Source organism: Lissotriton helveticus, chromosome 12 (assembly GCF_964261635.1).
Source record: "Lissotriton helveticus chromosome 12, aLisHel1.1, whole genome shotgun sequence".
In the NCBI taxonomy this organism is placed as follows: Eukaryota; Metazoa; Chordata; class Amphibia; order Caudata; family Salamandridae; genus Lissotriton; species Lissotriton helveticus.
Window position 1 is genome coordinate 494,618,823 of NC_136073.1, and position 26,356 is coordinate 494,645,178.

Here is a 26,356-nt window from a genome sequence, read left to right on the forward strand (position 1 = left end):
GTTTAGTGAAGGTAGCATGTTCATTATCGCCCTGTCACAAGAAGGTGATGACTTCAGTGAACGGCGAGGGCCTGTGCGCCTGAGACTGCGCATGCTGCGCTTCTATAGTGTCTGCTCCGGGCCTTCTTACTGCACAGACTTCCTGGGCCGGATCAGTCCTCTCCTAACCCAAGAAGGTTGTGAACACAGTGAGTGGTGAGTGCCTGTGCGCCTGAGGCTGTCCATACGGCGCTGTGTAGAGTGCCTGCGCGCCTGAGGCTGTGCATGCGGTGCTTTGTATAGTGCCTGCCTGCTCCAGTTCTTCCTGATGCACAGCCAGCATAGGTCGGGCCATGCCTCTCCTAACCTGGCAGTGCAAAAGAAGGGAGTATTCGAACCATAGCCCAAATGGCAGTGAGCGAGTGAATGATGCCAGTGAGTCTCCTTTTGACCTTTAAATCCGTCTATTCTACTCTTCGAGCATTCATCCATCCAGCCCTGCTCCACCCACCTCACATCACCCATCCTCCAGGCCAACCGTTTATAGAACCAGCGAAAATTCAACCAATACATCAGGCAGAAAGGTGCGGTCTATGCCCTGTCTACCTACTTGAACACCCGTACTTGTGAGAAGATGCTGAATGTCAAGGCCTTACTTACGGTGTCAGAATGAAGTGTGCAGCAGGTAGGCCAGGCCAGCCGGAGGCTCGATGTTCATAGTGCGGGGGCTCAGACAGACAGTGGAGCCTGGCGGCCACCGGATTGTTCACCAGACTGCCGTTTCCTCCTCCTCCCCAGTCTAACACTCCTGCCGGGAATGGCACTGCGGAGCGAACTGTGCATGTGCCGCGCAAGCACACGCTCACCCTCTCCTTTCTCCGCATACGTCTAGCATAGTAACTGCACAGTCATCCCGCGACACACCCACCATTTGCAGGCGACACATTACCGTGTCGGGACACAGATTTTGGAAAGCTCTGTCTAGAGCATGGTGGCCAGCAGGAAAAAAAGACACATTAGCCAATGAGATCACTCTATTATTTGGAGTTACTTGCCCGTGTATTCAATAGTCCAGATAGGCATACATTTTGAACCTTAATTCCTCAAAAACTACTGAATGGATGTACACTAAATCATAGGAAGCACACTTTCTGGAAAAGTTCTAGTTTTCTGCAAAATCTGGTGTGATTCTGTTCTGCTGTATTTGCTGCAGCACTGTTTCGAAATCCCAATAGCTATTACATGAGGAAATTGTGTTTCGCCCCCGCCCAACCCTTTTTTCTTAGTCCCACTTGCTACATCACCCTGAAACTTTCCAGGAAGGAGATGAGGTGGATGAACACTTTTTGGGGGACATTTCTTGAAGATTCATCAAATAAATTCAAAGTTATTTGCAAACAAAAAAATGCATTTACTATGGTGACTAGATCTTAATATATGTATAGTTGGGTTGCACACAAGCAAAGTCTTCCATATTAAAAAGAAAATAAATACCATCCACATTCAGGAGCAGTGCATCCCAGAGTGTGGTATTAATACATCAGATTGAACTTAGATCAACACAATTTCTGAGGGCAGGACTGCCTGCAACATCGTGACACACATTGTAGGACTACATCTCATGTTAAATGGGATGCTTACCCTTATAACCAGGAGATGCTTATCTCCCGGTGTGTTTCCCTACTTGCCCTTTGTAGAGAAAAATGAAAGCCACAGGGCCTGCATAGGGTCTACAATAACAGAGGCCCTTGTGTAATTAGTACTTCTGAAATCACTTATCAACTTCTAAATCAAAAAACCAAAGCATTTCTGATCACGTACAGTTTGTTTTCTTTGTTTTTGTGGTCTTGACGTTTGATCCACCACCATGACTTTTCTTCTCTGCAATTATTTTTCCAAAGAGACAGGCGAGCGCGTTGTTTCTAGTTCTGATTGCTTGTGGCTATCCTACAAACATCATACACAGAGGCCCTTTCATGTGCTAAATGCAATGCAGCTATACTTGTGTCTGGTTCTATATAAGAAAGTTGTAAGACAATGTGAGTAAATAAACACATTTAAAAACAGATCGTCCTTTCATTGTAACATATGTTACAGACTTGTTTTTACAAGAGCAGATGGCATATTTTTATCATGCACAAATGTTGTCTTTCTCCCAATTTGAAACAGAAATATGACAATAATGTGTCAAATATGATTCTAAATTACAAAAAATGTAAAATTAGATGTTCAGTATATAAACTTGTATTACAAGTGGCATGGTGAAGGTCTGTTTCTGCTCCCATCACACAAATACATTTATTGAACATTGAAACTAAGATCTGAATGCACGTTTAATTGGTGAGTGAGGGTGTTCATTGGCATAGTGCCCAGTGTCGCATTAACTAACTCTTAGCTCTAGGAATTTACAGTAGTGTTTTGATGGCAAGCTGGCACACAGCCTCAAATAGTAGAGTGATCTCATTGGCTAAGGTGGCTTTTTTCCTGCTGAACACCTAGCTCTATTGGGGCAAGCATCTCCCTTGTGTTCTGCAAGAGCTTTAGCTCTGAGTTGCTGGCCGCAACATTACAAGAAATATTGAGGCCACCATTACAAGACATGGGGACTCAGTCCCCATGAGGTGAATCAGTGCTGAATGAGTGCTGAGTTAGACATTTCCTAAAGCTGGACAAATCCACTGGTTCTCTCATTGATACTAGAAAAAAACTGATTTCGCAATTGGAGCCTTTCTGAAATATGGATGGTGATAATTAGGTGGCAAAGCAGAATCATCAGTTCTTGGCTACACAGGCTACAAGTCTGAGTTGGTTGATGTGTCTTCATATGTCCATCACAATACACTGCAACCTTTACTGATTCATTTAATTTCTTTTCAGTGGTGTCGGAGAGGTCAATGCATAAAATATGGAGACTTTGGACCCCGACCTATAAATGGTGGCTGGTCAGATTGGTCTAAATGGTCGGAGTGCTCTCGAAACTGTGGAGGCGGAGTAACATATCAGGAGCGACAATGCAGCAACCCAAAGTAGGCAATGATTTGATAAACTGTTTCTTAAACTGTCAACTATTGAAGCGCATGAATATTATTATTGCTTGCAGAACAAATTGTTTAATATTAGAGTAATATGGTACAAAAACAACCTTGCATGCTGCAAAGCCTCTTCAGAACCGTGGACATAGATACTGTTGTCTCTATGTTCATAATTCTGTAGGTTCAATCAACCAATAGGTTACTTTATTAAGCAACATCACTCCATCATTGAGGTTCTGTACTTCCTCTTTGTTAATCTGAATGTTTACTATTGTGATCAATAAGTGTACCAGCAGCACATATTAGCCATCGCCATTGAGTTGGTACAGAGCTTCACTAATACTGATATGTATGATAACCCAAGGTGAGCATACAAGTATTGCCAGGACCACTGTAATTGTGCCACAGGGAGGTCCAAAACGTTTGGCAGGTTTGACTAAATTATGAGACAGGGAAAAACAAATTATGTGACGTAATGCGGTACATTTTGTGAAAGTATTGCTTCATTATTTTGTCATTTTAACACAAGTTAAAAATGTCTTAAGCAAAGTTTTCCTCTCATTAATACCGGTTTAACACAAATACAGCAATAAGCAACACACAGTCAAAATTACATTTGAAAGGGAGCTGCCTTGGAAAATGAACTGATGCTGCAAAAAACTGTCATCGCTGCTGAAGGAAAAGAAATGAAATGCCCCATGACCAGGATGCCAAAACTGCCAGAGACGAGTACTTACTGATCAGGCCTGCCATGCTGATCATATCATTGGTCCAAGTGAGGAATGAAGCTGACACTGTACAGGAGTCATCCTCATTCCTAAGGTGATAGAACTGTTCCATGGTCTGGAAGCTGCAACTTCCTATATTGTGCACTCACTGAATAGGCTTGTCATGCTGATCACATCAGTAGCCCAAGTGAGGAGTGACGCTGCCATCCACTGTCCTGTAACACCAGAGAGGACACCAACTGTGCAATCCTGATCAGTGCACCACCCATCAGTCACTTCTCCATTGAGCACATAACTCGAGACCTGAGCTTAAAGGAGCGAGAGACAGTCTCTTGAATCCACAAGAATGATCCTGCTAATAGAAAGTTAGCCTTTTGTTTTTGTCATCTCTTTCATTCAAGAACTATTTGAACTGACCTGGAAAGTTCCCATTTGGTCACTGATTTGTGAACCCGAACTTGGCCTAATCTTTGCGTAATCAATATCTATAAAAACTTACCAAGAACAGTTGGATATTGTCCTACAGTACGAGCGGACACTTCAAAAGGGTGTAGTGCTTGATCAAGTGCCTGTTTGTGAGATAGTATAGCTTGTAACTTTACCCCAATCTAGAGGTACATTAGTTTGATTTGTTGTTGTATTACATTACTTACATTTTCTAGAGTGGGCTAGAAGTGAGTTAATTATGGGGTTTATTGGTTCACTGTGTGAGTTCTAAGCCTCTCCTCCCCACACTAACTCCCTTTGAAGCCTTCGACCAGGTAGTTGGACATAATACCGTAAGGAGGGAGCTGCTGGGCTGAGCTCTGGGTCTAGGGATCACATTCAGTGTAAATCCCACTCCGGAGTGACCCCCCCGAACTCCCCCCTAGGAACGCCAAAGCAAACAATGAGCTACAATACCCACGGATATAAGTGACTGATTCCTGGACCCTGGATCCACTGAAATCGACACTGAAGATGGCTCAACCAGTTTGGGAGACCGGGTCCCATGCCCGCCAGAACCCCCCCCTCCGCAAGGTGACCGGAGCGACCCCCATCCTCAACCAAAAAAAGCGAACACCAAGGCCTCCACTCACCTGAGCCGGTAAGCCAGGAGAGGTGACCCAGGGCGGCGGCGGAGGGGTCCGCAGTACCTAAGACATCGTGAGCTGCTGCGGATAATCAAAACCCACTTGAGAAGTCCCTATTGAGACCAGCGGACCATCGCAGCTGAAGCGCCGACCTTGAGGAACATCGGAATCGGATGTGGAGCCACATATTCAGGCAAGCGCTAACCGCTGCGACGGCTTGTCGTCACGCTCTACTGCTCCAGAGCTGCCTGCCCCCAACATGGCCGCCCGCTAGTCACATCCAGCCATAATACTCGTCACACAGGCTGAAAAGGCCTAATTTGACGCCAGCTTCGGGTCGAGGTTAGCTGACCCATGAGGCGACCTAGCTGGGCGCCCAAATCAAGAAACTGAATAAGACTTCCAGCCTCAGATCATACTTTTACGTGGGAGTCGCCTGACCCCAATATGGCCGCCACTCAGAGTCTCTAACTCTGCACTCAAAGAGACCGAGTTGGAGGTGCACTGGTGCCCCACCCCAAAAATAACGATCAGCACCACGCTCCTTCGTTCCGGAGCTGCCTGCTCCCAACATGGTTGCCCACTAATCCCAACCAGCTTAATTAAACAACACACATGCAGAAACGGCCCAAATTGATGCCAGCTTCGGGTGGAGATGAGGTGACCCCTGCGGCGACCTAGTAGAGAGCCCAAAACAACTGACTCACAAAGCCTTCTAACCCCAACTCACACTTCTGTGAAGGGGCCGCCTGACCCCAAAATGGCCGCCACTCAGAGTCTCTAACTCTGCATTCATAGAGACCGGGTTGGAGGTGCACTGGTGCCCCACCCCAACATCAAGGTACCGGAGCGACCCTCCCCCCAGGGGCTGGAGCGACCACCCCCCAACGAAGAACGAGAGGGGCGCTATAAATAAGACTCGCCTACAATGGTCGCCTCTCAAATTCAAAATCAGCATCTCCTAAATCCAGGAGGCAAGCTACTGGGCTCACTGGTGCCCCCTACTGCGGTAAACTATAGGGGCGCAAAAAAAAGGAGTCGCCTGGCCGAGCCCACGACCTGGAAGCACTGCTATTGACCGGGATTACCCAAGCCGAACAGTCTCCCGTCGAACCAGCAACACCAGGTTAGTAGCGTCCCTCAATCTGCTTCGCAGCCACAACCGAACGAAAGGCTTTTCACCCTATTCACACCATCCTCCCACAACCAAGGGAAACCAAGACTTTTTTTTCACCCTAGGCACACCAACCCCCCACCACCAGAGAGGTCTCCAGTCCCCACCTCTAGCGCCCCCACACTCCACCCCGTCAATCAACTCCCCCCTCCCCCCAGCACAACACTCTCCCCCTTCGCACAAATGGGCCACACCTGTAGACCCCTTGTCGCCTAGCCAATAGGCCACCCCACTTGAGAGACTTCACTGCCTACTGCCCCACTACACATCAAGTCAAGCAGCTCACCCTCCACCCGAAGCGACACCCTCCCCCTTTCTCGCGCGAGAGGAACTACCCCCCTTCCGCTCAACGAAGATGCCCCCGGCCATAAAATTGGACCCATATCCGAGTCCTACACCTAACTACCTTACAACCCATGGACAGAATGCCTTTGCGATAACTTCCCCCCAGACTCTCCTTCAAAGCAAAAAAACACCTTATACACAGAATAATCAGACAACATCCCGAAACGCTAGTTTTAGACACATACCACTGCCCATCTTGAGGGCAGTGTAAAATGGACTTAATCTTCCATACTGACAGGCTCGAAGCCTGGGCCACCATCTTCAACTCTCACCTCATCGTCTCCAAAACCACCATCACAGCCCACAGCCGTAAACTGACAATCTCTCTCTTGGAACACCAGACCTTAACCGGATGCATCTCCATCACCATTTTTGAAAACGGCACCATCCTAATTCAGGTAAAAAAGAGAACCTCGAGTTCTTCGACTCCCTTTTCCCCTCATGAAGCAAGAGGGTCCAATCTAGCACATTCCTAACATCCAAATATACAAGGGCAAACTATTAAGCCTCCTGATCATTTTTTGATAAGCAAAAAGTTTTCCAATAACAGTGACGGTTGGACATCATAAATGGACAAAAAAGTTCAGTTTCTCATGTTCCGCTTTACTGACTCCGCTACTAAATGGACTCGACTACTTACGATCTCCGCTGCAGTGGGGTTTGGCTGCAGCATATTGGATTACTCTTCCATTGACGCTCATTTTGTAAGCTCACACACTCACATGTGAGCACCGGATTACACCCTGATAATCTCACTCTCTACTACTGGAACATTCTAGTTAAGACAACGATTATTCTTTCGTCTTGATTGAGCATACTTGGTTACAACACACGTGTGAGGGAGTCCTGCGTTTCATGTATGCAGGCCCAGACCAGGATGCTTTGATTCCATATTCTTCAATACGTGGACTGTGACTTGACGTTCCGGATTTTCTTTGTATATGGTTCCACATTTTAAATCGCCATGTCTGGACAAACCCCAGTGTGACACACAACGTTATTTTTCGTCTTGCCTAGCCTTGAAAAAGTCTTTAGTACTTACTCCTAGTACTGACGAAACACGTGTCGGCTGTTCTTTTTGGTCAAGCATACTTCTATGGAATTTTGAATAAAGAACATGAGAAACTGAACTTTTTTGTCCATTTATGATGTGCAACCGTCACTGTTATTGGAAAACTTTTTGCTTATCAAAAAATGATCAGGAGGCTTAATAGTTTGCCCTTGTATATTTGGATGTTAGGAATGTGCTAGATTGGACCCTCTTGCTTCATTTGTATTTTGCCAATCTTTGATTGTCATTTAATCTCTCTTGGTAGTGGGGGATAGTGGTCTGTGCAGCACTCTGTCTTCGCAACTGAAGATTTGTTACATTTCCAGTACTTATTGTATATCTCATTGTTAATAGTGAATGTGCGGTTCTTTCCTTTTGGATACACCACTACCGTCTCTCCCTCTCTAATTTTCCCTTTTCCCCTCACTTAAGAAGGCCTCACCCCACAACACACACCATTCACGGACCCCACCCCACGGGAGACTTCGAACAATCATCTAGTCACCAGATCACGCCCACGCCCTCTCCCCGAACCTTTTTCCCACCAGACCGTGACTCCACCTGCCCTGCGTCCTCCTCAACTATGGCTTCTCCTATCATCCAACCCTACCCCCGACCCATCTCAGCCAGCCGCCCAGAGACAAGCCTCACTCCCATCCACATCGGACCCACAGCCCCACCTCCCACACCAACACAATCGCACCCAGTGCACAGTCATCCCCTCAAAGAGAAGTCCAACTCCCAAGCAAAACCGATTCACAGCCCCCTCACCGTCAACCTCAACGTAACTAGAGCAATGCCACCCGCCCAGAGAAGAACACTACTCCCAACCACAATGGGAACACAACCCCCCTCCACCTTCAGCCATATCGCTGAGGGACAATAATCCTGAGTCAGCAACCCCGCTTCCCCGGAACCCCTCTAGAAGCAATATATCGAGCAGCCCCTCTCCCCCAGAACCCAGCTCCTCCCATCCTCCCCTCCTCTCTCCTCTAATAACATGACGCAACACCTCACCCTTATGGAGCGCAACTCGAAATCGTAGTCTGTGGCCTGAATGAAACCTTATCCTCCCTAGCAAAAATCTGTCTACCCACCCAACAGCCTGTAGATGCCCCCTCCCCATCTCAACCTAGTAGGATTGAATCACCACCCCCCAACCGAACCCCTGCCCCCCACAGATCTCGCCCGTCACCCTCCAAATCAAGGATTGAGTCACGAGCAGATAGGCCTAGAAGATCTAACCCTGACCTCTCCCCTCAGGAAGCGACCACACTCGCCGCATCATACAACCAACCCACATACCCCCACCCTAAGTTCGCACTACGCTCCCAGAATGTGATTCCACACATCCTAGCACAGGTCCCGCAGATGAACTCCTCTCCTAAATCCTCGATCCAAGTCATCACTGGAGTGGGTAGGGACCATCCCCCACGGAGAGACACCAGACCCCCAGCGCACCTATCCTCCATACCTAGAGCCCAACCCAGCAATTCAAAACTCGAAGAACCTTCCATTAATTGCATGCTCATCAACAGCAGATCTGCTTCCAAACATGCAACTGAAATAGCAGAAGCCATCCTCTCCCATGACCTAGATGTAGCCTTCATCACGGAAACGTGGCTCAACACGTTGTCCTACCCCAACATGGACATGCTGGTGCCACCCGGGTTCTCAATAATCCACAAAGATAGACATGAACATAGAGGAGGTGGCTTAGCAATCATTCACAGAAGTGATCACTCCATCTCAGAATGCTCCTCGTGCCTTTATAAAACCTTCGAGTGCCTGTCGGTCAACATCAAATCGCTCACGAACAGGTCGCTTCGTTGCCATCCCCTGTACCATCCTCCAGGCAACTCCAACGATTTGGAACACAGCTCTCTGACCTGATCACCCAATGCGCACTCAGCAACGACAATAGTATAGTTCTGGGCGACTTCAACCTACGTTGGAACGAAACAAAAAACCCGCTCATCCAATCTCTCACCAATCTCCTGCTGGATAGCGGTATGACCCAACACTGCTCAGAAGAAACACACCGTAGAAGAGCGATCCTAGACGCAATCATCTCGGACAGAACCACAATCACTATAGATTATATCATTCCCGTGTACTGGTCGGACCACCACATTATTCTTTTCCACATCAACCAACCGGCCGTATCTCAACCCCCTATGCAGGCCCCTCCCAAATGGGTCAGGAACACAGCTCGAGTCCCCCGGGGTGCACTAGAAGACGGGCTAAGCACGCTCCTCCCAAGCAGGACGGAACACCTCTCAACCACCGAACTCACCTCTCTCTACCATTCCAACATGACGCTCACCTTGGACCTTCTGGCACCCCTGAAACTAAAAAGACCAAGAAACACCCCCTTCAGGTCCTGGTTCACCACAGAGATCAATGACGAAAGAAGACACCTCAGATCATTAGAAAGAATGTGGAGGAACAAGCCCTCCTCCCTCCACCGCGATCAACTCAAGGAAGCACGTAGAAACTACAATAAACACATTAGGAACAAAAAGACAACTTTCTTCTGCTCCGCCTTAGACAATGCAAAAAACCACCCCAAGGAACTCTTTAACATCATTAGGAACCAAACATTCAAACCAACACCATCCAACATAGTGGCGTCCAAAGATCACTGCGACAATTTCGCCAACTTTTTCAGTGAAAAAATCGTCAATATTGATCTCTCTCTCAACACATTTCCCGCCACTCCCATGGAGAACCTGAGACCAACAACACACGGCAACATACCAGGGAGCACACCTACTCACTGGACCTCCTTCCGCCCCATCCAGGTAGAAGAAATAGTCAATCTGATCGCCACTGCTAAACCCTCATCCCACTCCCTAGATCAGCAGCCCTTGAGCCCTTGAGCCTGGCTAAAGCGCTAAAGCTTACCCTAGCCCCTATTTGGTGCAAGATCATCAATAGCTCACTGAGCTCGGGAATCATTCCAGACTGCCTCAAAGTAGGCCAAGTCACGCCGCTACTAAAAAAACCCGGCTAGACTCGGAGGACATGAACAACTTCAGACCGGTATCGAACCTTCCTCTTTTATCCAAAACTCTTGAAAGATGTGTTCTTCCACAGCTAACCCAACACCTAGAGAATATCAAGCTACTAAACCCTCTTCAATCAGGATTCAGAAAGGGATGCAGTACAGAGACCGCAATCTTAAATGTCTTAGACGATCTCCACTTGACTCAGACCAATGCAGCCTCCTCATTCTCCTAGATTTATCGGCTGTGTTCAACACTGTTGATCACAACCTGCTCCTCAAAGTCCTCCATGAAAGAGCGGGCACCGAATTGACAGTACTAAACTGGTTCTCCTCCTTTCTTCTCAACCGCATGCAAAGAATAAAAATCAATAACTCGGAGTCAGACCCCCTTCCCTTCTCGTCAACAGAGGAGTTCCACAAGGGTCAGTACTCTCTCCCCAACTTTTCAACATCTACTTGGAACCCCTCACCACACTTCTTAGGAACTCTAACATCCCCTTCCACCTCTATGTAGACGACACACAACTTTCTCTGGAAACCACCTCGATCAAAGACATACAAAGACTAAATGTCATGCTCAAAGAGGTCCAACATTGGCTCTCAGCGAACCACCTTAAACTCAACCAAGAGAAAACTAATTCTACTAGTTCTCCTAATTTCTAACAGAGATGAAACCCCCCAAATCGAAGAATGGCTCGAAACCATTGATGCCCTCAATGGTGCCTTTGCACCAAAGGATTCGGTGAAATCCCTAGGTATTACCCTTGACCCCAAACTGGACATGAAAAAACACATCTCAAAAGCCGCCAAAAGTGTGTTCCTAAATCTGAAACTGCTATACAAAATAAAACCCTTCCTCCCCCGAAAGTTCTTAAACAAGCCACCCAGGCACTGGTGCTCTCCAGAATTAATTACGGAATCGCAACCCTGACCGGGTGAGCAAAATCCCACCTAGGTCCCCTCACCACCACCCTCAATGCCGCAGCAAGAATGGTCACAGGAACTAAGAAATTCGAAGACATTTCTCCGGCACTCAAGGAACTGTAGTGGCTCCCTATTGATCAACGAGCCAGCTTCTGTACAGCCTGTCTCACCCACAAAGCTCTGCACACTGGTAAACCAGAATACCTGGCCGCCAAACTCAAAAGGGCTGGCCAGTCCTGGAACCTCAGAAGCTCCAAAACGCTTCTACTCAACCCACTGAAATCACGGAAACACAAAACCGCAAATAAATCCTTTGCGGGAAATGCACCTAAGATCTGGAACTCCATCCCTCCCCACATCAGAACGACCACCTCCTTCCCGAAATTCAAGATTCTTCTCAAAGCCCTCTTCCTTGAGCGCTCTTGATCGCAACGTGAATTCCACAACTGACTTTACGAAAGACAACCAACTCCTCTTCCTGATACCCCTCAGCCTGAAGATCTGTATTGTAACTTTGTTTTTGAATGCTCTTAAGTTGGTAACCTGCAGATGTTTGTCTTTGCCCCAAAAAAATTGCTCATAACTGTAGCTGCTGTAAAGCGCTCTGATACCCTTGGGTCAAGCTATTGCTATGCAAAACTTCTAAATAAATAATAAATTGTTAATATCATGAGACAGAAATATTGGGAAAAAAATATTGTGATAAAAAATATTGTGATACAGAAATATCGCTGGCAAGAACAGAAATATCGTTGGCAGGTAAGTAATAACATTGTTGTAAATATCGTTTCCAATCATATAGTTGTAAAGAATATTGTTTTTTATTATTTAATGTAGTTTAGTTTATATATTAGTTTACGTATTGGTATTTTTTGTTTAAATGTTATACATGTTTTAATATAGTTTGTAATTTTAATTAATTTAGAATTTTTTATTTAATTGTTATTAGTAATTTATAGTGTTGTAGCGATTTGTTGGGTTTGTAGCGGGATAACATGGGAAGTTAGTTAAGTAATAATTAATTATCAATTCATCATTTTTAAGTAAGTATACAATTGATATGTATTATGTATATTATAGAATATTGATTTATTATACTTGTAATTTTAGATACGGATTGCTACATTTGTAGGGCTTTAAGGTGGGAAGTTCGTTATGTATTAATTAATAATAATTAAATAAATGATGTATTATTAATTAGTTAGTTGATTAATAATTATGCAAATTGTGTAATACTAATTTATTTTAGTTATATTTTAATTGCAGGATGCTAGGTTTGTAGGCGTATAGGGTGGGAAGTTAATAAAATAATAATGATTATTATTATTACTATTATTAATTATGTATATTGTGTAATAATGATATATTTTAGTTGTATTTTAGGTGTGAGGTGCTGTTTTTAAAGGTTGTAGGATGGAAAGTTAATTAAGTAATAATTAACAATCAACCATAAATAGTTAATTATGTAATTGATAATCAATTATGTGAATTGTGTTAGATTTCGTTTTTTTAAATTATATTTTAGATGTGGGTTGATAGGTTTGTAGGGTCATAGGGTGGACATTTAATTAAGTAATATTTAAATAACTATTACTACTTAATTTAAATTAATTTAAATTTAAATATTACATTGTTTACGAATTTTTTTAAATTGGCTAATAATTTTTTTTATTTTTCTATATATTTTACGTTAAGTAATAATGTTTATATTTAGAGTTTTATATACTTTTTAAAATTAATACGGTTATTCAAATATATAATGTGTTTGAAGTAAAGTAGTTTACCTACTGTTGTCTAGACTGGGGTGATCAATAAAGTAAATGTAACCTTCCGAAGTCCAAAGCTTTCCTTACTGTTGCACACTGGAGTGGGAATAGTAAATGTAACCCTTCTGAAGCCCAATGCTTTCCTATTGTTGCACAGACTGGAGTGGGAATAGTAAATCTTACTCCTCCAAAGTCGAACGCTTTCCCTACTGTTGCACAGACTTGAGTGGGAATAGTAAAAGTACCCCTTCCGAAGTGAAGCGTTTTCCTTACTATTGCATAGACTAGAATGGAAACAGTAAATGTAATCCCTCCAAAGTCCAACCCTTTTTGTACTGTTGCACAGACAGGAGTGGGAATAGTAAATTTAACGCCTCCGATGTCCAACGCTTTCCTACTGTTCCACAGACTATAGTGGAAATAGTAAATGTATCCCCTCTTAAGTCCAACGCTTACCCTCGTGTTGCATAAACTGGAGTGGTAATAGTACATCTTTTATTCCCAGACTCCAATACATTTCCTAATATTGAAAAATATTTTTTTTATATTTCTTTATAATTTTAATTTTATAGTATTTGATTCTTACCTACTGGCGATCGCCCATAGGTAGTTACAGTTAAGACCATGGGTTCATAGGTAAAGTGTTTTTTTAACTTGCCTGTATCTCTTCACAAAATTTTCCCCAAAAGTGTATAGGTGATTCTTGGAGCGCATCGAAAGTTTTGAGGCGAATCGTCAAGCGGAGACCAAGAAAATGGGGGTGTCAAAAAAGTGTTTGCCATGTTAATTCCCATAGGAATTTTGAACATGTCTACAGCCTGAACCACTGGATGGAATTACACGAAATTTGTGAGAAAGGTAGACTTGGTTATGCAGATTGTGGTTTTTGTTAATTGGTGTAAATCCGTTTCGTAGTTGTTGAGAAATTTAAGAAAAAAAGATAGTGATATCTGTGGCTGCGAGGACTCCACAAACAATGACGAGCTTGTGCGTCGAAATGCAGACCTGTGATTGGGTGCCATCACTTCAACCAGGAGGTGTTGGCAGTCATCTTCGGACTTGTTTCAGCTGAGTCCCACAAAACAATGTTAAAGAAAGAAAAGGGGGCAGGGTAGAAATACTCTGACCCCTTAAAGTTGGTCCTGGGGTCCAGTGAAAAAAGCATTTTTTCAACAAAATTTGCATTGAATTCGTGATATTTGGGAATTTGCAGGAAGAAATAAAGCGTGGGCTCCAGCGCTTGTTTATTAATCCACTGGGTGGGCCAGGTCCCGGGGGCATATCTCAAGAATAGGATGGGGGACATGGGACTGCCTCCTCCCTGGGGCAAAAGTAATCAAAGGAATATGGGGGCCTGCACGCCCACCTGCAGCCCTGGGGACAGCCTCCTCCCTGGGGCACTGCTTATAATATATGCGGGCGGACCCTCTGGACCTAAATGTGCCCCCAGGGATGGCCGCCTCCCAAGGGGCTAAACATGAAATTAGGCTGGCTCCTGCTATGTCCTGGGGTGCCCACCCCGGGACACAGCTATTTGCTGTGGCTTAGCTGGAGGTTTAACCGCTCTTGCCTAGCCCCAGCAAAATCTCTGCTTCCAGCAAGTGAGAGCAGTGAAAATGCTCTTGCTTGCTGGAAGCAGAGCATTTATCTGTTTCCTTGCCCGCTGTCTGGTTACATTCAAGCTATGGAGTAACACAAAGATAGGTGTAAGAATGCGAATGTTAAACTCTAGTAGAAGTTTCCATAATTAGAATTTAATATAACTTTTCAGTCAATCACTGGAATCTAAGCATAAAGAATGCTTATATTAAAATTGACCTATAAGAAATCGTCCATTTACATATATATCCACGTGCCATTTGGTATTAAACTTGTAAGGCAGTTTTGACCTTGCTGCTAGCCCTGTAATGGTAAGCAACTGTCGCTTAAATACTCACCTGTAGTAAATGTTTAGGATATCTATGTAATGTTCATATTACAAGTGAATAGTGATCTCAACTCCACTATCTTTAGAAAATTACGGGCGTGAATTTATACAGGCAATACAGCCTCCTGCATAATGTATGTATATATGTTCTTACTCAGAATATGACCGTCTTTTAATGATACATATATTGCTTATATTTATAAATACCCATTTATATATATTTGATAGGAACACTTACACAGAACTGTGTGATAGTTACTATGCAGCTGGTTAACATGTAGAAACTGTGGCTTTGCGTCTTAATTAAAGTGAAACACATTGCCCACTACCTAGCTCCCTACATAGATTCTGGAAGCGATTGTGGAATGTGAATGTGAGCCAGGAAGTAACACTGAATTGTGAAATTGATTTATGATCGTGTTTAAGGAGAAAATGAGCAACTCTAATCCCATTTTACAAGAAACCACACATAAAGCTCTGTACCATGGTTTAAAATGTCATTTTGAAAGCAATTACCGCCTTGTACATTTTACTGTTATGTTGCTATGTGTAATATTCATTACAGAAAGACAGATGTTTACTCGGGATTGCCATGTTGGCACTTACATTAGGAATGATATCACACCTACTGGTGTTTTTTATTTAACCTTTGCCAACCTGATGTCCCTGTAGGACTCGGGAAGCACTGAAAGATTGTCATCATATAAAGGCTCAAATATTCCATTTTCAGTTTAACATGATATGTGTTCATCTGAATGAAATGTTGAACCGAAGCCAAGTTTGCACTGAATTGGGTTACCTTTAATGAAGAATAGATTAGGCTTCAATATTATGGTGAGTTAAATGAAAATGAGACCAACATAACCTTGGGTGTGCAGTAGAAATAAGTATTGCTATGACGAGCTGGACACCACACACACACACACACACTTAACAACTCAATTGTAAAACCATTGTCTGAAAATGTTTATCTATATGCATTAAAAAAGCACATACGCTCGTTACATGTGCAACGTATGCCAGATTTCCCAAGTCAAATCTTTTAACATGATTTTCTTACCGAACTTTTGAAATCATCAGCGCCCGCTCAGTATCATGTGAATCTGGGCAGATCACTTAATCTTCCTGTGCCTTAAAAAATGTAACATTGTGTAATGTAACTGGTGCTCATGTAAAGCACTTCAATAGCTTCGGTTAAAGATTGTGCTCTATAAAACTCGCAAACTAAACAAAAGATCGCTCCATATTGTGAACTGCCTTCATCCTTTAACGAAAACAAGTACAAGAGTTGTGCAGGAAGTGCAATTTGTAGACCCTTGACAGTAGAAAAAGTGCAAAGTAAAGGGTTCCATGCTCTTGTGGTGGAAAGAACAAGAACATTACCTCGTTTAACTTCCCCTTAGTGCAGCTGAATTGGGCTTAATGCCACACTTCCCGTCCATCTATGATGTTACGTCCTTTTCAAAGGCTGAGGACAGTTCGCAAGAGCAAGGACATCCAAAGCATGCTTCAAACATGTTAAAAAGAAGATACTTGGTAGAAATGTTTTTCTTCTGGCAGAAGGTAGCATAAAGTAATAGCATTTTTGGTTTAAAAAAATGCATGGCTGTTTTAATATGACATTTTTGCATATGAAGAGCTTTGCTTTTCCTTGGAATAATGAAGCTGAGGCACAGCTTGCATTCCTTGGGTGAAAACATGATAGCCACACCTTCTGTTTGTGTGCTGAATGTAGGAAATGTGTTATATTGAAGTGCCTTATGGAGATGAGCGTGTGCAGATTGAAAATGTAAAGAAAATGGAATATATTACTCGAGTTTATGTCAAAGGTTATTTATAACTGTGTTTTAAGTATTTTTAATTTTTAGTACTTTTTATGCTTTTTATACTTTTTAGAATGTGTTTGCTACTACACACTCATCATTTTTCTGCCACTTTGCGCTAGTTTTCTATATTTGGAACGTATACAAATGTAATGCCAAACAAGACAAAACTATGGCCCCGATTTTGATGCTGGTCGGACAAACGTCCAACCGGCATCGTGACAGAATGGGAACCGACCGACTAGTAGTCGGCGGTTCCATCTGATGAATTCGGTTGCAACCACCCATGAGGGGGTTGGAAGCATCCATTTTTCCGTTGCAACTTGGGAAGTGGCTTAAAAAGGGCTGCGGCACAAGCCGCATTGGAAACATGGATGTTTGCAAACATCCATGCACCATGTACGGTGCCTGGCATGTGGGGTGTGGATGTTTAGGGGGCTGCCACAGGTGCACTCCAGGACTCATAGCAGAGGCCGCAGAGGGACAGGGGCCCCCAAAGTAAATTTCTGACTGCCTTTCAATGGCGGTCCAACCGGCATTGAAAGGCTGCCTGAAAGGGACATCATAATCCCACCGGCAGGCACCGCCCCATAGTGGGGATCACTTTACTACCGACTGTCGAACGGGCTCCTTGAGCCCATTGGAATTGTCGGTTGGTCCCTCCGCATGCTGCCTCCGACTGCCATGCATCTTAATGCGGTGGTTGAACCGTAGCACTAGATGTCAGTTCGACCGCATCCGACAGGCAATCCGTTTTGGTCTGATCGACATCATAATGAGGGCCTATGTTTTCCTGTAAGTTGGATAGCAAATGAGATCTACTTTTTGCACACAAAGCCCAGTGCAGATGTATCTGCATATGACCGTAATAATCTGCAGCATTGATAATAAAAACAACATTACACGGAAAACAATTATATGTATAGAAGTTAAAATTCAAATCTTTGGGGTACTCACATTATACAGCACATGAAATGCACTTTACACTGCATGCCTTAAAATCGTTGAAATAGTTTTGCACATGTTTTCAGAATAATTCACTGTTTCCGCTGTTTTAAGTGTGAATGACTTCATGTCATGGTTGCAAGGCAGATGCGTTGGATGGAAATTCACACAACCTAATACTAATTGGTTCTATTGGATTATGTTGCATCATATTGGTTTACGATATTGGCTTTAGAGGCCAAAATAAGAAATCAGCTATGTTCTATAAGCTATACAAGTTGCAAACCCAAAAATAGAAAATCACAAGTAGCCAGTATCAAATTGGAGACTGCATAAACTTTAATAGTGTTTTCCATTGGATCCACCTGATGGCAAATTCATGTTTCAACGGACTACTTGTGTAGTCAGATCATCATCACTTGGATTCAATGGAAACCACTTGCTACTGGTTTCCTGGACTCTACACCAGGGAAAACAGTCACATAGTAGCATTGCAGTCCTTTAGAGTGGCAGGCATAGATGGCCAAGAAGGCTTAGGACTACCCTAAACCTCCTGCTACCTTCTTTTTTGCAATATCAGAAACATAGCAGGAACAAGTGTGTCACTTTTCTGGCATTTCTGGAATCTACTGCTCATTTGCACATACAAATGACTGCATCTCCAATATTTATAATTAGAGATTTCGCCTGTAAGTCCAAACCCCACAACATTTTAAGGGTTAGATAATCTTGTGTTTCATTAGAGTTGAGAATGGGTATTTGTGATATTATCCCTGGATCACAGAATGGCGATGGTGATCTTATTGTGTTCAGATATTAAATGTGGCTGTGGAGTACATCGTAAGCCTTTCCAGACATACTAAGTTTAGGTTTCCTTCCTCCTTTCATGCTCATTTCGCATTAAGCATTTCAAAGTTTTCACTCTTTGCACCATATGGTATAGATTGGTGGAGGCTGCGAGGTCACAATCAGGATCTCACATCCTTCTGAGGACCATGCAGAGGGACAGGGACAATCATGAACACAGTTTATCATACTTAGCCCCTTTTTCTCACACTGTTTCCTATATCACATTTTACATGTTTCCTTTCTATGACTGTCTATGATGCATACCAAATATAAGGTGAAATTCAATACAATATGCTATCATGTCGGAGTAAAATCACAGTTGTATTTCCTCATTTGGAATTCTGAGTAAAAGAAAACTTGTGTCAAAGGGCCAGATGTACGATGGATTCTTGGAATGTACAAATGGGTTTTAGACTCGTTTGCGCATGCAAAAAACCTGTGGGCCATGTACTAACCCTATTTTGCGAGTCGCTAATTAAATAGCAACTCACAAAATAGGGTTGGTGACTCGCTATTAGGAAGGGGCGTTCCGAAGGCGTCCTTTCCTCATAGCAAGTCTGAACCCTATGTAAGAATGTTTTGCAACCGCAATTGCGGTCGCAAATCACTTTCAGTTTACCACCCTCTTCAAGAGGGTGGTAAACCATCCGCAAACGGGAAGGGGCCCCCAGGGGACCGCTTCCCCTTTGTGAATGGGTGCGCAAACATTTTTCCAGAGCAGGCAGTGGTCCCAGGGACCACTACCTGCCCTTAAAAAAATGAAACAAAAAAGTGAAGTTCTTTTTTTGAATGCATCCCGTTTTCCCTTAAGGAAAAGGGGCTGCATTTTCAGAAAAAAATGTGCTTTATTTAAAAGCAGTCGTAGACATGGAGGTCTGCTGACCCCTGGAAGTGCCAGCCATTCCCAATAGGGCGCAAATTGCGACAGCCTAATTAATATGCACGAGGCATGCAATTTGCGACCCCATTGGAAATCACAAACAGTGTCTCAGACACTGTTGTTCATTGGCAACTACAACTCTCAAATTGCAACTCGCAATTTGGGGCAATTGCCAATGGTCGTACATCTGGCCCATAGTGAGCGTCCTGTACACTAAATCAGCCTCTATTATAATCAAGAGGAAATTTCACATATTCTGTTTATTACTGTATCCCAGGCCATTGTAACCTATGCACTTCAAAACCCATGAGTGTGTACTGCTAGTCGCATTCCTACATTTAAGACACTATTTTGAACAATGAGGCTTATAATTAATGCTGGTCTGAGAGCCAGACAAAGTTCATAATTGGGTCACAATCATCCAAGTTGGGACATGAGCCAAAGCACAGCTGGCTCATTCAACTGTGAAATCAATTTCTTTGGCCACTGGGAAATCCTGAGGAGGTCTAAATAAGCACTGTGTCATTGTCATGTTATTTGGCTTTGATATTGTGATTTTAAATTAATTTGAGCAAATAAATCTCATCACAACCAGGCGTAATGTAAAAAGAGGAGGAAGAGAGAGTACGGCGGGTCTGAAAGGATGTTTCCTATTTTATTCTCAAATAAATTGGTGATATATATTTCTTTGATTGCTTATGACTTTACAGTTGCAAACTTCTTCAAATTAAGTATAGAATAGAGAATTTGCGGAATGTTGTCATCTCATGACTTTGCTTCGACCTCCACTGTCTGGCAACACCCTGCACTTTACAGCACCTACAGTAAAGGAAAAAATAATAAAGGTAAATCAGAAACGTAGAAGTAAACACATGTCCCACAAGAATCCTTTATAACATCCTTCGTTCTTAATTCTGATAGGTAGTGTGAAATACCGTCCTCATAAGGAACCCATTTCACCAGCCAGTGAAATTTAAATTTAAAAGTTCCACGAACTGTAATGTGTCACTAACTGATTTCCTTAATAAAAAAAAGAAAGGCCTGACTATTAGGTGTGAAAATGTTCTTTAACTTGCCAGGAAATTGCATTGATTGACCTTCTAATGTTACTTAATTAAATATTTCCTTTGGCAAAATGCGGATTTCAACACAGACTTTTAATTAAAACGCTATTAGCATGGGCAAAATTATGGCTGTTTTATGGTTGCTATCAACATTTTCACTGAACAACATTGCAACACAGAGACAAAATTACAGTATTATGATGCACAGTCCCACATTGTTGTGTGCATCTGCACACTGCACAAACTGGTCATTTTTACATCGTCCTCAATAGTGTTGTCCCCAGTGTACGTGCAAACTAACATCTCCACTGGGACAGTGCTGCTTTGAAAGACGGTGTGGCAGTTTGAAACCCCTGGTACACCTTTAAATCTAGGGAACATAATGGTTTTTGTAGTGCGCCCCTTACCAGTGGGTGCAATGTATGAATGCACCCACCTGCGGGTAACTGCCTGGGTCGTTCCTGAGATCTTTTGTGCTCGGTTTTAAAGGGCACCATCAGCGGTGGAGCCGGGTGGGGTGGGATTTCGAAAGACAAGGAAAATTAATTATTTATTTAATTTTCCCTAGTGTTCATCTATTGAATTCCCCCCAACCCAGCCCCACTGCTCTCACCTGCACGGGCCGCTCCTGTTGTGCACCATTTCATATGTGCATTTGTTATATAGAGCGAACGTAAGGAGAAAATGTATTCCCTTATCTGACTAGGCCATGTCCCTATTCAAAGCTGGAAACAAGTGCAAATGTGAGCCAGCTCGATACATATAAGGGATGGGGTGACAAAAGGGTCTACAGATTCTTTTTGGTACCAAAGTGACTATATGGTACACAAAACACGTGCCAATGCCCTCTATAGGCTTGGGTACATTTGAAATACAGTACCAGATGTGGTGCCACCCAAAGAGAATAGTGTTATGGAAGCAGATTAAATCTGTGATGCTACCAAACACCATGCCAACAGCTAATTGAATGTTACTCCTTGGTGCTGCCAGACACCTAAGACAACAGGTAGATGCTACCAGAGACTTAGGTCCCCAGGTAAATGAATATTTGACTCCATTTAAGAAACAAGAGATACTGGATATTACTAATTAAACATTCAATACTGCTTTTGTATTTCACACAGGAGAAATGCAGTGTCGAAGAATTCAAAGAACACGGTCCGAAAAAGTGAAACAAGCCTACTAAAAATAAACACACAAACTACTGAGGCAAAACTAAAAACGATGTCCCTAGGTATAATATATTATTAGTAAATTGTAAGTGAGCAGAGGCATTCTTTCATGTAAAAAACTAAAAGCTATTTATGATAGCCAGATGCTCCTTTTGAGAACCTTATGGGTTGTATGAACAAAAGACTATTTACCACCTACCTACACCTATATTCTAAGCGTTAGATGTCCCACACCAATTTCACCTGCAACACCATGGACTTTTTCTCTCCCCTCCTCATCAAAGCCAGCACTTTCATCCTCCTTGGAGAACCTCAATTGTAACCTAGAAGACCACACCGACTCAAACTCTAAGGCCCTTCTAGAAATCCTCAGAAAACTTACCCTCACTCAGCATGTTAATAAACCACCACATCAACTCCAGAATGCAAGTAAATCTTCAACCATCATCAAAGATTTCACCATGCCTCCTACTGCCTACAGCAAAATCACCCCATCACAAGGACTTTGCAACAAGCTCTCAGAATTCTTCTGTAACAAAATTACCTCCATATACAGCAACCTCAACCCTCAACCAGATCTCGTTACCATTGCAACTCAACGTCCCATCATGGCGGGTGAAAGAACCCTGACCTTGAGGCCTGCTATCACCACTTTTGAAATTGCTTATACCATGAAGTCCATTTTCTTGGAGGTTCCATCTGACCCTTGCCCCCGCCACACCTTCACCAAAGGACTCCTACCAATCGGAGAAGCACTAAGACCAATCTACAACTCCTCATTCAACTGAGCCACGTTCTTGGACACATAGGAAACATACCAGCATCATGCCTCCGCTCAAGAAACCATCTTCTAATCCAATCACACTTTCCAACTACAGTCTCATCTCCCACCTGGCAAATTTCTTATGGAAACTAATTAAGCAACACCTCACTGACAACATCCGCAACCACCGGCTCCTCTACACCATACAGTCTGGGTTCAGACCCAACCACAGTACAGAAACAGCACAGCCACAGATGACATCTGCAATAGCCTTGACCAGGGAGAAATTGCAGCTCTCATTCTCCTTGACCTCTCTGCAGCATTTGATATGGTCTCACACCTCATCCTCACAGGCGCCTGCACGAGTTTGGCATCCAAGGACAAGCTCTCTGTTGGACCTGCTCATCTGCTCATTCTTAACAGATAGAACACAAGCTGTCAGTCTGACACCCTACTCCTTAGCAGCCCACAAACTCATCTGCAGAGTGCTTCAAGGTTCATCGCTCATCCCCATCCTCATGCCAATGCATATATGATCACTCTGGTCAATGCCATCTGTTTGCACAACATCAACATCCTCTCCTACACAGACGACATACAACTCATACTCTCCTTCTCAGGCAAGACCTCAACACAAGAACCAAGTTCACTGCTTGCACGACAGAATTTGCTAACTGGATGAAAGCCAGCTGTCTCAAGTTCAACATCAACAAGACCGAAGCAGTGATCTTTGGCAAAAGTGTGTCACGATGGGATTCCAAATGGTAGGTGGATAAATGTGGACCCACATATAGAGCTGATGAAAGGAAGTTCGGAATAAACATTGACGGCAACCTGGACATACCCACACCACAAGTCAACATTGTCGCTGCATTCTTCTTCCACACCCTGAAGATACTGAGGAAGATCTTCAAATGGCTCACAAGCAACACTAGAAAAACTGTCTCTCACTCCCTAGTGACCACCAGGTTAGACAACGGGAACACCCTCTATGCCGGACTGACCAAGAAACTCACTAAAAGGTTACCAACCATCCAGAGCTCGGCAGACAGATTCGTCCTCAACCTCCCACACAGAACTCACATCACTCCACAGCTCAGGGAACTACACTAGCTCCTGATACACAAATGTTCTCGACTTAAACTCCTCACACACACATACAAGGCTTTACACAACTCAGACCCCACCTCTCCTTCCATCAACCAACCAGACACATTTACTCTGCAGGATTTCTACTCACACACATCCCATGCCTACACAGAAGTAGATCAGGAGGACACGCTTTCTATTATATTGCTTCTAAAGTGAGGAATGACCTCCCACTCGAGATAGAGCCTCCCCCTCTCTTCTAGAACTCCACAGGAAGCTGAAGACCTGGCTTTTCAATTAACCAACGTACCATAAACATAGCTGGGCAAACACACCTGCTCAGCTACAGGAAACTATTACAGGTGATAGTGCACTTTACAAATAGACATAACATATATTTTAAACAAATAAATTATAGAAAGAAGTAAAACATAGATAGACATTTCATTTTATACCGGTAAATGGAGAACTGGTTTTGCAAAGGAGCAAAAGTTTAGGCATCCTAGTGAAATTAGCATACTCTAGACAGTTTCTATTTCCTCAAGATCCTTTTGCATCAAGTTGGTGGACATTTCCACTCAGTTAAAGTGGCAGTTGGTGAGGTTTCAAAATGGTGAGGCATAAATTACTGTCCAAATGGAACAGGGAGAGCAAAGCAAGCATGCCAGACCAACCACTAGTGTAGAGGAAGAAAGTTTTAAAACTAACAAGACGAAATTGGGCACATAATATTGGTTCAAATGCTGCACTTTCGATGACATTTCTTTGAAAAATTGATCAAAAGTGACAGGTTTTGCGGGCAGATCAAATACTCTGGATATACAATCTGGATTAAAATAAACAGTTTATTAATATTATTATTATTATGACGGATGACTGCCCATTATTCCAGATGGACAAGCTCATGGGGCACTGTTAGCCTAGAGCAGTGCTTTCCAAACTATGTGTGGCGACACACCAATGTGTTGCTTGCCATGTGTGGGTGTGTTGCATGTGTGTCTATTTTTTTGTATTATTTAAAAATACGACGACGATCTTTTTATCATGCAGGACGGTACTGTGCATGTTAGTGACGCAGTACCTGTTTCTGTGGAAGAGGAAGAGCATTGCATAACGGCACCTTGTGGTGTATGGGGGTGTGGGCGCAATCAGCTGGCAGCTGCCACATGCACAGGGCACCTCACTGTGAGGGAGTAGGGATGTGGCTGCACTGCTGCTGTTGAGATCTGTGGCCCAGGCTGCAGGAGAGTCGGCCATGAGAACGGGAGCTGGGGAGAAGACCCCCTAGGAGAGCCCTGTGGGGCACCAGAGCTGCAACGAACCAACGGCCTGACTTTTATAGAATGGCAGCTGGTTTAATGCTGTGCAGGGAGCGGGCCTGAACAGTGGCGATACCAGGGTGCTGCAGCCTAGCACACTTAGCACGTGATTGACCAGGGCTCTGCTGCAGAGACTGACAAGGTAGCTTGTGAACATTATCCATGCTGTTTGGAGTGGAGGAAAAAGTGAGGAACTCAGCTCCAAAGTGGAACTAACTGGTAAGGGAGTAGTCAAGTGGTACATGAATGTTCCGTTGTTTGCATGTTTCTGCCTCGGTACATATTTCTGTGTTTGCTGGTGGTCAGGTGTGTGCCCATGCTTGTTTTTTGCTTTGTTTGTGTGTGTGTGTCGGACAGAGACATTTCCTGCTGTTGAGTCCCCCTCCTGTTTATGGTGTCACTACCTGTTGTATAGTGTCTTTCTCTGGCATATTAGATCCCCAATTGCATTTGAAGCTACTCACGGCTCTGGTGGCCTTACCGTTCATTTGGGTCACATCAGGCATAAGATCAACCTTCATGGCAGCCATAGATAGACCATCCTTCTTAGGCAGAGGTGCAAAACCAGCACACCTTGGCAACCCCAGGAATCTTGTTGTAACAAACCACTGGCATAGAGAGACCATTCAAGCTGTAAATTTGCTCTCAGTTGAACCCGGCAGAGAAGCCTAGCATAGGGTCCCCGTCCTCAGCACAATGCGACCTTTGCTGACATTTTGTGATTAATCCTGCTAGAATGTGGCCACCCCTGAAATTCAGTATCTATCACCAGCAGAAAAGGGGCGTCCTCAACATTTGGTGGCCAACCCTGGGATCTGGTAACCACAACACTCACTCATAAAGGGCAAAATGTTTTGGAAATGTATGTGAGTTATCTTGCAAATCATATATTTTTAAAAATATCAATGAAAGGTTTTAGTGAGATAGGTTGCGTCCCAATACACTTTGTTATTTGCAATTTCTATGACATATGTATTTGTCTTTATCCCTTATATGCAGTTAATTTAACCTCTGCTTTGCTAGTAAAACTGAATTATCGTGCCGCGAAATGATGCATGTCTAAAAATGCAGTTAATTTAACCTCCGGTTTGCGATTAAAACTGGATTACCGTGATGCGAACTGTCAAAAAAGTGTGTTACCAACATGAAAAGTTTGGAAAGCTCTGGCTTAGAGGCTAATTTCAGCCCAACAATTATTAGGTTGAGCATTCAAGACCTCTTGTATATACTTTAGTATACACTTATTATATTCTTATATGTGTATGTACTTTGTGGGCTCTGGAGAACAGCCCTAGGACTTGTCTGCTTCTGCGTAGGGACTTTTTTTCTATTCAACTCTATTTAACTGTCTTGATAGAAAACAACCAGCAGAGGTCAGGAAAATACCAGAACTGCTGTCTGCTGAGGGACTTTCTTTTTTTTATTTTTCAGGCAACTGCCTCT

General features: G+C 43.5%; 1 protein-coding gene across 1 annotated transcript in view; it reads left to right on the top strand.

Moving 5' to 3' along the window:
- The window catches only part of ADAMTS18 (ADAM metallopeptidase with thrombospondin type 1 motif 18), a 386,340-nt gene that overhangs the window by 240,835 nt on the left and 119,149 nt on the right, over positions 1-26,356 (top strand). The window contains exon 12 of the mRNA XM_078668828.1: positions 2,857-3,005. Within this exon, the coding sequence (XP_078524954.1) occupies positions 2,857-3,005 (149 nt within the window). The remainder of the gene's footprint in view (positions 1-2,856; positions 3,006-26,356) is intronic.